Genomic DNA, 13,311 nt, shown 5'->3' on the forward strand with positions numbered 1-13,311 from the left:
GAGAACCCAGATGTAAATCCATCCACCTATGGTCACCTGATCTTCGACAAGGGTCGAAAGTCCATCAAATGGTGAACAGTCTTTTTAACAAATGGTGCTGGAAAAACTGGATGTCCATCTGCAAAAAAATGAAACAGGACCCATACCTCACACCATATATAAAAACTAATTCAAAATGGATCAAAGACCTAAATATAAAGCCATAAACTATAAAGTTCATAGAAGAAAAAATAGGATCAATGCTAGAGGCCCTAATACACAGCATTAACAGGATACAAACCATAATCAACAACATACCAAGTCCAGAAGATAAGCTAGATAACTGGGATCTTCTAAAAATTAAACACTTATGCTCATCAAAAGACTTCACCAAAACAATAAAAGGAGAAATTACAGACTGGGAAAAAATTTTGGGACATTACAAGCCAGACAAAGGTCTAATCTCTAAAATCTGCAAAATTCAACACCTCTACAACAAAAAGACAAATAATCTGATTTAAAAAATGGGCAAAGGAAATGAACAGACACTTCACCAAAGAAGACATTCATGTGGCCAACAGACATGAGGAAATGTTTGCGATCACTAGCCATTAGAGAAATGCAAATTAAAACCACAATGAGACACCATCTCACCCCGGCATTACCGGCATAAATCAAAAAAACTGGAAATAATAAATGTTGGAGAGGCTGCAGGGAGATCGGAACTCTTATGCACTATTGGTGGGATACATGATACAACCATTTCAGAAAATGATATGGCGCTTCCTTAGAAAGCTAGAAATAGAAATACCTTATGATTCAGCAATCCCACTCCTAGGAATATATCCGAGAGAAATAAAAGCCGTCACACGAATAGACATATGCACATCCATGTTCATGGCAGCACTGTTCACAATAGCAAAAAGATGGAAACAACCTACATGCCCATCGACAGATGAATGGGTAAACTATGGTACATACACACAATGGAGTATTATGCAACGATAAAAAACAATGATGAATCTGTGAAGCATCTCATAACATGGATGAAACTGGAGGACATTACACTGACTGAAATAAGTCAATCACAAAAGGACAAATATTGATTGAGACTACTGCTTTAAAAATTCATGAAAAGGACACACAAAAAGAATACAGTCTGATGGTTACGAGGGATGGGAGGGGTGAGGGGGAAATACTAAATATACAATAGATAAGTGGTAACTTTGGTGAAGGGTAAGACAGTACTTAATACTGGGGAAGGCAGCACAACTTGTACAAGCAAGGGTCATGGAAGCTCCATAGACACATCCAAACTCCCTGAGGGACTGAACTGCTGGGCAGAGGGCTGTGGGGACCATGGTCTCAGGGAACATCTAACTCAATTGGCATAACATAGTTTATAAAGCAAATGTTCTACATTATACTTTGGTGAGTAGCGTCTCGGGTCTTAATAGCCTGTGAGAATCCATCTAAGATACTCCACTGGTCTCACCCCTTCAGGAGCAAGGGAGAATGAAGAAAACAAGATACAAGGAAAAGATTAGTCCAAAGAACTAATGGAGCACAACTACCACGGCCTCCACCAGACTGAGTCTAGTACAATCAGACTGTACCCGGCTACCACCACTCACTGTTTGACAGGGATCACAACGGAGGATCCCAGACAGAGCTGGAGAAAAATGTAGAACAAAATTCTAACTCACAAAAAAAGATCAGACTTAGTGGCCTGACAGAGACTGGAGAAACCCTGAGAGTATGGCCCCTGGACACCCTTTTAGCTCAGTAATGAAGTCGCTCCCGAGGTTCACCCTTCAGTCAAAGATTAGACAGCTTCATTAAACAAAATGAGACTAATGGGGCACAACAGCCCAGAGACAAGAACTAGAAGGCAGGAGGGGACAGGAAACCTGGTGATAGTGAAACCAAGGTTGAGAACGGACAGTGTTGACATGTCGTGGTGTTGTTAACCATTGTCATAGGGCAATACGTGTACTGTTTAATGAGAAATTATTTATTCTGTAAACCTTAATCTAAAGTACAAAAAAAAAAAAATTTTTTTTTAAATCTCTCCAAAAAGGATATCTCCAGGCTCAGATAGTTTCACTGGAGAATTCTACTAAATGCCTAAGAATTAACCCAAAATTATACAGTCTCTTCCAGATAACATAGTACCAGGGAATATTTCCCAATATAAAGCCAGTCTTACCTAATACCTAAACCAAACAAAGATATTACAAAAAAAGAAAAAGGAAACCATAGACCAATATTACTTGTTAATATTGATACAAAAATTCTGAACAAATACTAGTAAATAGAATTCAGCAATGTACATCAACAACATTGGCCATCAGGAAAATGAAAATCAAAACCACAGAGATACCACTTCATGCCTATCATGATGGCAAAAATTGGAACCCACATAGACTGCTGGTGGGAATGTAAAATGCTACCAAAAAAAAAAATCAGCAATATGTAAAAAGAATTATATATTATAACCAAGTAGGATTTTATTCCAGTGATGCAAGGCTGATTCAATGTTTGAAAATCAGTCAATGTAATCTACCACATTAAGAGGATAAATTTTAAAAAATCATGATCATATCAACTGATGAAGAAAAAGTATTTGAGAAAATCCAACATCTATTCATGATATAAGAAAAAAAACCTCTCGGAAAACTAGGAATACAGTTAACTGATAAAGAACATCTACAAAAACCCTACAGCTAACATCGTACTTAATGCCATACTTAATGCTGAAAGACTGAATGCTTTTCCTTTAAGATCAGGAAAAAGGCAAGGATGTCCACTCTACTACTGCTATGCTATTCAATATAGTACTGCAAGTTCTAGCCACAGCATTAAGGAAAAGGAATTAGAAGGAATACAGATGAGAAAGGAAGGAATAGAACGGTCCCTATTTGCAGGTAACATAATTGTCTACATAGAAAATCCCAAGGAATCTGCTTGAGTTTATTGTTCAAATGATACAAGATTAACATAAAAAAATAAATTAACTAGTGGACCACAACTACCAAGCCTCCACCAGACTGAGTCCAGCACAACTATATGGTGCCTGGCTACCACCACTGACTGCTCTGACAGGGAACACAATAGGAGGTCCTGGACAGAGCTTCAGAAAAATGTAGAACAAAATCCTAACTCACAAAAAAAGACCAGACTTACTGGTCTGACAGAAACTGGAGAAACCCTGAGAGTATTGGTGCTGGATACCCTTTTAACTCCGTAATGAAGTCACTCCTGAGGTTCACCCTTCAGCCAAAGATTAGACAGGTGCATAAAACAAACAATAACACACGTAGCTCAACCACGAATACGAGACCAAATGGGCACACCAGCCCGGGAGCAAGGACAAGAAGGCAGGGGCGGGGGGGCAGGAAAGCTGGAGGGATGGAAATGGGAACCTAAGGTCGAGAAGTGGAGACTGTTGACACACCACGGGGTTGGCAACCAATGTCACAAAACATTAGGTGTATGAATTGTTTAATGAGAAACTAATCTGCTCTGTAAACCTTCATCTAAAGCACAATAAAAATAAATTATACTTCATTTTCACTCGCCTCATATGCATGCAAAACTGGACAATGAATAAGGAAGACAGAAGAAGAATTGATGCCTTTGAATTATGGTGTTGGTGAAGAATATTGAATATACCACTGGACTGCCAAAAGAATGAACAAATGTGTCTCAGAAGTACAGCCAGAATGCTTCTTAGAATCAAAGATGGTGAGGCTTAGTCTCACATACTTTGGACATGTTATCAGGAGGGATCAGTCCTTGGAGAATCACATCATGCTTGGTAAAGTAGAAGGTCAGTGAAAAAGAAGAAGACCCTCAATGAGAATGATTGACACAGTGGCTGCAACAATGTGCTCAAGCATAACAACGATTATGAGGATGGCAGTGTTTCGTTCTGTTGTACTTGGGGTTGCTACGAGTCAGAACCGTCTTGACAGCACCTAACAACAACAATAACACTAGCAACGAGCACGTGCAAACTAAAATTAAAAATACAACACATTTATAATCACTCGAAAAAAATTAAATACTTAGGTATAAATCTAACAAAACCTGTACAGACTTAGATAATGAAAACTATAAAATGCTGCTAAAAGAAATCAAAGAGGATCTAAATAGAGAGATAGTCCATGCTCATAGACTGGAAGATTCAACATAGTAAAGATGTAAATTCTCCCCAAACTGATACACAGAGTTAAATCAATTCCCATAATAATCCCAGGAAGATATTTCCATAGATATAGAAAAGTTTATTTATTTATTTATTCAGAAATGCAATGGAAATAGAATAGATAAAACAACTCAGAAAAGGAAGAATAAAGTGGGAGATTTCACTCCACCCAATTTCAAAACTTATTATATAGTTACATTAATCAAGTGTGATACAGGTGGAAGATAAACATACAGATCAATGGAACAAAATAGAGAATCTAGAAATAGCCCTTATGTAAGTACTGTTGTCATGGATTGAATTGTGTCCCCCGAAAACACGCTTGTCAATTTGGCTAGGTCATGATTGCCAGTATTGTGTGATTGTGCACAACTTTGTCAAGTGATATGATTTTCCTATGTGTTGTAAATCCTACCTCTATGATGTTAATGAGGTGGGATAGGCAGCAGTTACATTGAGGCAGGACTCAATCTGCAAGATTGGGTTGTGTCTTGAGCCAATCTCTTTTGAGATATAAAAGAGAGAAGCAAGCAGAGAGACAGGGGGACTTCATACCACAAAGAAAGCGGTGCCTGGAGCAGAGAGCGTCCTTTGGACCTGGGGTCCCAGTACCGAGAAGCTCCTAGACCAGGGGAAGATTGATGACAAGAACATTCCTCCAGAGCCAACAGAGAGAGAAAGGCTTCCCCTGGAACTGATTCCCTGAATTTGGACTTGTAGCCTACAAGACTGTGACAGAATAAATTTCTCTTTTTTAAAGCCATCCACTTGTGGTATTTCTGATACAGCAGCACTAGATGACTAAGACAACAGCCATAATGATTTTTTGACAAAGGTGAAAAAGCAGTATCAGGGAGGAATAATAGTCTTCAACAAACAGTGGTGGAGCAGTTGGACATCTATAGGCAAAAAAATAAACCTCTACCTAAATCTCATACCTTATAAACAATTAACTCAAAATAGATCACATACTTAAGTATAAAACCTACAACTATAGAACTTGCACAAGATCACATAGGAGAAAATCTGTGGAACTTGGGCTAGGTGAAGCATTAAACATGACAACAAAAGCATGATCCACAAAAAGAAAAACTGATAAATTAGACCACATCAAAATTAAAAACTCAATGAAAGATAAAAAGACAAGCTACAGACCAGGAGAAAATATTTGTAAACCACATATCTGACAAAGGATTCATATCTCGAATATATATACACATAAAAAACAAATAATCCAATTAGAAAATGGGCAAAAGACATCAAGAGACACTTCACAAAAAAGAATATAAAGATGGCAAATAAGCACATGGAAAGATGTTTAACATCAGCAGCCATTAGGAAAATGCAAAGTAAGACTGCAATGAGATATCACTATACACCTATTAGAACAGCTAAAATAAAAAATAAGGACAACACCAAACGTTACTGAGGATACAAAGAAACTGGGTCACTCATACAATGCTGGTGGGAAAGTAAAATGGTTGTCACTCTGGTAAGTTCTCTGTCAGTTTTTTTAAAATATAAACATACCCTTACCATGCCACCCAGCAATTATACTTTTGGACACTTAATTCCAGGGAAATGAAACCTTATGTTTGTCCAACAACCTGTACATAAGTTTTCATAGTAGGTTTACTGGTAATAGCAAAAAACTGGAAATAACCAAAATGTCCCTCATACTTACTACTCAGCAATAAAAAGGAACAGACCTATTGATACTTAAAACAATTTGGATGAATCTCAAGGGCATTATGCTAAGTGAAAAAGGGTCAAACTCAAAAGGTCACATGCTGTATGATACCATTTATATAACATTGTTGAAATGATAAAATTTTAAGACAGAGCACAGATAAGTGGTAGACAGAGGTTAGGGAATGGGAGAGAGAGTGGGACGATAAAAAGGTATTAGGAGGGAGATTTCTGTGATGAACTGTTCTATATCATGATTGCAGTGGTGGTCACACAGATGTACGTGTGTTAAAATGACATAGAACTAAACACAAACATGGTACCAATTTCGAATTCCTGCTTTTTATATTGTCTATGAGGTAAGAGTTGAGAAAACTAGGTGAAAAGTACATGGGATCTTCCCATACTATCTTTACTTCCTGTGAATATATAATTATTATAAAATAAAAAGTTAAAAAAAAAGTAGGAAGCCTCATACAGCAGAGACTGTTAATATACAGCACTGGATAACTGGCACCTCTAAGTAGAGGGCACCCCAAGATATACGGCATGAATTTTTTTTAAATAATTGCTCAAATGCATGCATGTGATTCTTAAAATAATCTTGTTAGGTAAGCTGGGCAGATAACCCTATTTTACAATGTGGAGACTGGGACTCATAGAGTTTGAGTGACTTGCCCAAGGCAAGGACTTGAAATCAAGGTCTCTTGGCTACAAGTTCATAGATGTCATAACTGATCACTTATATGCCCATGAAAAGGGTGCCCTGACAACCTTTTAATCTTAGGCTTTTAGATTGGATTTAATTTCATGCACACTTCCTGGTACTTTTTTTTTTTTTTTTTAATTGTGCTTTAGGTGAAAGTTTACACAGAAAATTAGTTTCCCATTTGATAGTTTGTATATAAAGTGTTCCATGACATTGGCTTCATTCTCCACAACGTGTCAGCACTCACCCCATTTCCGTCCTAGTTTCCCTGTTTCCTTTTGTCCTGGTTTTTTACCCCTTCCTGCCTTCTCATCTTTGCTTTTGGGCAAATGTTGCCCTTTTGATCTCATATAATTGATTGTTCTAAGGAGCATGTTCCTGTCAGGTGTTATTGTTTATTTTATGGGCCTGTTTATGGTTTGGCTGAATATAGCATATAATTTTTTTAAGGTTTTTTATTTTCTGCAATAAAAATTGCATTTTTTCTGATTATAAAGAGAATTCAAGCAATTCAAAAAGTATAAACTATAAATCATCAAAATCTCAGTATTCAAAGCAACTATAATTAACATGATTCTTTATAAGTCTATCTTAAAATTAAAATGGGCTGAACATAAACAAGAGTACGAAACAGTTTATTTCATGAAAGCAAAAGATTATAAGGAAAAATCTCTTTAAAGAAGAAAGGGGTTTAGAGAACATTGCTAATTTCTCTGATGCTGGCTCAAGGTACAAAGAAATACAGCAGCAGAAAGAGCTCAACTTTCCCTCATTTGGATTTCATGATGTTCATATTTCTCACCTACCTCAGGGGATGGTGCAGCATAGGCTGTGTAAGGAGGTGGAGATGAAGTCACAGACATTTCATCATATATGACTTCTGAGCCAACATAAGCCTGCATGAGACAGGAGAGAAATTATGACAAGTGAGTTGCCACAAAGCAACTATAGGTTCAAAGATTCTATGTATACATCCTTTTTATTTAGCAAATTAAAAATTAAAGAACATAGAGTTTAATCTTTCAACAGCAAATATAACAGCCCTCTTAGAAGTAGTGAAAGGTGGAAGAAAAACTCCCACTAATACAGTGGTGTCCCTAATACCACTCTGGCGTCCTTTGAATTCAGGAGCAAGGTGGTCCTTGTTCAGATCCCAGCATGAATAGAACTCACTGCCCAGGAATGCCCATCAGAGGCTACCACTATTACTCAACATGTTTTAGAGGATGTTGTACCACTCTCAACAACGCTTCTGTTCACAAATGAAATTCCTACAATCTGAAATGTAGCAGTCAGGGATATGTTCTACATAGTCTTGTTATTTACATTACAAAAAAACATGATGAACATATTTAATGTCACTGAACTCTACACATAAAGATTGTTGAAATGGCAAATGTTTTGTTACCTACATATTCACCACAATAAAAAAAAAAAAAAAAAGACAAGGCAATGTCTTGCAGAAGACAAAATTTTAACTAAGAAAAACTGATTAAATATAAAAGGGAAAAAAATCCCTTCAACAAATTACTCTGTAGTGGAAGAGAAAAACACATAAGCTCTTTTTTTAAAAATCCATATAAAAAAAATATACTGTGATCTCAACCCTAAGAATATGGACTGTTAATACTAATTTCATCCAAGAAGAGGATCTGCATGAAAGAAAAGTTCACTGGAGATGCAGAGTAATAAGTCTTGGCCTAACAAGAGTGCCTTTTTACTTTCTTTTCTCAAGTGTACAAATTCTTTTACAGCCATGAACTTTTTCTTTTCTTACTAAAAATATAAAGGGAAAAATCATTCTGAAGAACTTAAATGTTGATCATGGAGACAATATTGCCTTGATTCCCTGACAGCCACAAAGAAAGCATTACTAACCTCTACAACTGGGATTTACAGTTTCAGTGACTTCCTAAGGTCAAAAGCAGGACTAGAGATAATACAAGTCTCAAAAATATTTATTTCACAAGATTGAGATGCTATGCATAAAAAGGACTCTGTACTCCTTTTTTCTAGGAGCCCAGGTGGCACAATGGTTAAGCACTCAGCTACTAACCAAAAGGTCAACAGTTCAAACCCACCAGCTGCTCCTCGGGAGAAAGATGTGGCAATCTGCTTCCATAAAGATTATAGCCTGGGAAACCTTATGGGGCAGTTCTACTGTGTCCTTTAGGGTCACTATGAGTCAGAACAGACTCAATAGCAATTTCTGGGGGAAGGGTTAGTCCTTTTTCTGAGTCTTCACTACAAACCATGGCAGAATTCAAAGTGTTGCAAAATTTACTGAGATACAAATATTTCCAGAACATAACACTGGGACCAGAATACCTGTGTGAGGATGGCTCCTCCTGAAAAACTGGCAAACCTAGCTTAGTACTGTCAGTGAAGAGTTCTCTGCTCAGCTCTGCCTGACCATTCATGGCTGGATGGCCAGAAACCACAGATCTTCCCCAGTTTCCTGTCTCAGCTTCCTATTCTATTTGTTACATCAAGACTACATGAAAACATTACTATTGATTGCCATTAGCATATGACCAACACCAACTAACTTACTGTATTTGTCCTGGAATCCTGGAGTGTAAATTTCCAAGCCCTAGAGGAATGAAAAAGCAAAGGGTATTTTATTGGAGGCAATCCACCATCAATATCAATTATTCTCAAACCTGGATTGGCAACAGAATTCCTGAAAAAGATTTTAGAGGAACCGGCCTTCAGGCCTCACCCCAAGACCTACTCAATTGACACATTTGATACAGGCACTGTGAAACAAAAATATATATATATGCATGTATATATACAGTATAAACCCTTTGCCACAGAGTCAATTCCAACTCATAGTGACCCTCTATATAGTATAACACATAATTATTAAAATACCTAATGAAAAATGTTTAACACAACTAAAAAATATAAAATACACTGCACTTAACTGTACACAACTTGCTTTGTCAGTTCATGCCATACACAAAGCTCTCCTTCATTCTTTTAAGGTCTACATAATGCTCCATGACATGAACAGATTTATACTGTATGAAATTTTTTCCAATAAAAATAATGTGGCTAAACAACTTAATGGAAGGACACAGAATCAGAATTGAAACAATGGAAAGAAGAATCAGCAAAATAGAAGACAAAACCTTTGAACTAGCTCGGTATGAGAAAAAACAGAAAAAATATTGAAGAAAAATGAAGAAAGCCTACAAGGTCAAAGAAAACTACAAGACACTACTGCAAAAAACCAAAAGAGACCTACATAAGTGGAAAAATATACCATGCGCGTGGATAGGACGACTCAACATTGTGAAAATATCAATTCTACCCAAAGTGATCTACAGATACAATGCAATCTTGAGCCAAATTCCAACAGAATTCTTTAACAGGTTGGAGAAACAAATCACCAAATTTATATGGAAAGCAAAAAGGCCCCAGATAAGTAAAGCATTACTGAGGAAGTAGGAAAAAGTGGGAAGTCTCACACTACCTGATTTTAGAACCTACTATATAGCCATAGTAGTCAAAACAGCCTGGTACTGGTACGACAGCAAACACATAGACCAGTGGAACAGAGTTGAGAACTCGGATGTAAATCCATCCATCCATGAGCAGTTGTTGTTTGACAAAGGACCAAAGTCCATTAAATGGGGAAAAGGCAATCTCTTTAACCAATGGTGCTGGCATAGCTGGATGTCCACCTGTAAAAAAATGAAAAAAGATTCATACCTCACACTATAAACAAAAACTAACTCAAAATGGATCAAAGACCTAAATATAAAATCAAAAATGATAAAGATCATTGAAGAAAAAAACAGGCCCTAATACAAAGGAAAGTAGAACTACGCCATAGGATTTCCAAGGAGCGACTGGTGATATGAACTGCCGACCTTTTGGTTAGCAACTGTAGTTCTTAACCACTGTGTCACCAGGGTTACAGACATCTGGGAGCCCCTAAAAATTAAATAAAAGACTCCACCAAAAGAGTAAAAAGAGAACCTACAGACTGGGTGTGATGGTTAAGATTGTATGTCAACTTGGCTAGGCCATGATTCTCAGGGTTTTAGCAGTTGTAAATGTTGTGATCACTTTCCTGCTGAAATTTGATATGTAATCACCCTCATGATGGAAACTGCTGAGTGGTTCTAGTGGGGATGGGGCCTGTGGCAGCTCACCGCCCCCTCAGCTTCATCTCTCTGCCTTCTGCCAGTTAAAGTATGCCTGCTCGCCTTGCCAAGGTTTTTGGCTTGTTCCAGACTCAGCAGCTGCCTACTGTCACCTCACCTCTGGTTCTTGGGACTTGAGCTAGCAGCTTATCTGTTGATCTTGGAATTTACCGATCTGCACAGCCTGCAAACAAGAGTCCGGTTCCTGACCTGCTGATCTTGGGTTTGCCAGTCCCTGCAGCTATGTGAATCAGGAGAAAACTTGTGGTCTTGTCTGCTAATCTTGGAATACATTGACCTTCACAGCCTGTGAGCGGGAGCCCGTCTCTGACCTTCTGACCTTGGGTTCAGCAGCTTCTGCAGCTCTGTGAATTGGAAGAGGCCTCTAACCTGATCCACAGACTTGGGACGTTTTAGCCTCAACTGCGTGAACAGTTTTCTTGATATAAGTCTGTCTCTATATATACTTATATGCTTTACTGGTTTTGCTTCTCTAGAGAACCCAGCCTAAGATACTGGGAAAGAATTTTTGGCTACAACAAAAATCTACAAGATACTGCAACATCTCAACAACAAAAAGACAAATAATCCAATTAAAAAATGGGCAAAGGATATGAACAGACATTTCACCAAAGAAGACATGCAGACAGCTAACACATACATGAGGAAATGCTCATGATCACTAGCCATTAGGAAGTGTAAATCAAGATTAGAATGAAATAACATCTCACCCAGACAATATTGGCACTAATCCAAAAACAGAAAACAAATGTTGGAGAGGTTATAGGGAGACCGGAACTCCTATGCACTGCTGGTGAGAATGTAAAATGGCTCAACCACTTTGGAAAACAATATGGTGCTTACTTAAAAAGTTAAAAATAGAAATACCAGGCAAAACGGTGCTCTAGGCAGAAGCACCACGCCGTCCCTCCACAACAAAGATCTAAAAAACTAAGCCAAACAGAGAAAACAGCAACCCTGAAACCCTAAAACATCAAATGAAGAGATAAAGAACTCAGCCAAGCACCGAATGGAGTGAGAAAACTGACAGAGAACGGACAGCGAGGAGAGATTCATGTACAGGTCCCCTATTAGCTAACACAGAATGGATCCACCATCTTTGACTCCTATCACAGACCAGCATAGAGGGGATACAAGAAAGCAGCTTCACAGAGCTTCCAGCAGGCGACAAAACAACCGGTAATTTGCAATATACACTTTCCTACCCCCCACACTTCTTCACCCCCATTCGGGCTCCTCTGCTTCCCATGGCCACAGTCTGTTGGCCAGGAAGCACCGGCTGCTTGGATTTCACCCGCCCGCACTGGCCAGCTCACTGAGTGCCATTTGTTGGCTGCTAGTGTTGCATTTTTCCACTTCTTTTAATTTCTTCCTTACCTCTCACCACCTCCTCCTCCTTTCGCTCAAATACGTGACTCAGTGGGCGATCTTTGCTTCTTCCTGAGGGGCTACAGAGCTCTGTTTGGGTGGGGAGCAGCTTCCTGGTCTGGGCTGCCTCGCTGGTGGGATCCTGGGGCTTTTGTTTGTTTGTTTTGAACTGTTTGTTTGTTTTCTTTCCCTTTTCTCGAGTTGGGAGCCCATTCTGGCTGGGCGGTGCTGCGTGGCTTGGGACCTGCCCCCTCGGCTTGCGCAGACGCACAGAGTGATCCCTGAGAGCATTTTTTTGTTTGTTTGTTTTTTCCCCTAGTTTTTGTGGGGGTTTGTCTGTTCTTTTTTTAAAAAAAAATTGTTTTGTTTTCTTTTCTCTCTTTTTCCCTTATTGTCTTTCTTCATTACTCAGTTTCTCATCTCTCTATACCTTCCTTCTTTTCCTGTTCCCTGAATACCTGGCACTGCATACCTCGACGCCTTCTAGCCAGGCTGTACTGCAACACCTGGGAACAACTTCCCCAGACTTTGTAGCCACACCAGTGGGATCCCTGGGAGCTCTGCTGTTCTTTTTTCTTTCTAATTTTTATTTATTCATTCTTTTCTTTTCTTTTTTTCTTTTTCTTTTTCTTCCCCTTTTTGTTTTTCTCCATTTCATAGTCTCTCATCTCTCCACTCCAATGGCAAGCTCCCCTAGCACTCTTTTTTGTTTGTATGTTTTTGACTCCTGTTCCTCTCTCCTGTCTCCCATATCCATCTTAGCTCCACACATAAAAATCTCCTCCCTCCATCCTCCCTACCTACACTGTGCACTTAACATCATATCACCAAGCAGCACCTGCACGGCCTACCAGAACCTGCCCTGTACTGATCACCAACCCACCCTGGTGACTGTAGTAAGTGCCACAAACAACCCATCCCAGTAATTCATCTTCACCTAGACCTGCCCTGCTGTACCATATCTGAGTGACTGACCCTGCCAATTGGAGAAGGAGGAGAAAAGTATCATGCGCACAGATGACCAAACAACAAAGAACACACAGCCCACCAGCTCAGACATAGACAAACAAACAAAAAAAAAGCATGAAACAAACAAATCTACAATCAATAAAAAAGAAAAATAACTACTGAATGCCCTGAAGACAGCAGACAATATCAAAACATTTACAAAATCAGGA

The 13,311-nt window shown here is 38.7% G+C and overlaps 1 protein-coding gene across 1 annotated transcript in view; it reads right to left on the reverse strand.

Moving 5' to 3' along the window:
• The window catches only part of PLEKHB2 (pleckstrin homology domain containing B2), a 65,277-nt gene that overhangs the window by 20,616 nt on the left and 31,350 nt on the right, over positions 1–13,311 (reverse strand). The window contains 2 exon segments of the mRNA XM_004387048.2: positions 7,394–7,483; positions 9,141–9,180. Of these exon segments, the coding sequence (XP_004387105.1) occupies positions 7,394–7,483; positions 9,141–9,180 (130 nt within the window).

Source organism: Trichechus manatus, unplaced genomic scaffold (genome assembly GCF_000243295.1).
Source record: "Trichechus manatus latirostris isolate Lorelei unplaced genomic scaffold, TriManLat1.0 scaffold00179, whole genome shotgun sequence".
Taxonomy (NCBI): Eukaryota; Metazoa; Chordata; class Mammalia; order Sirenia; family Trichechidae; genus Trichechus; species Trichechus manatus.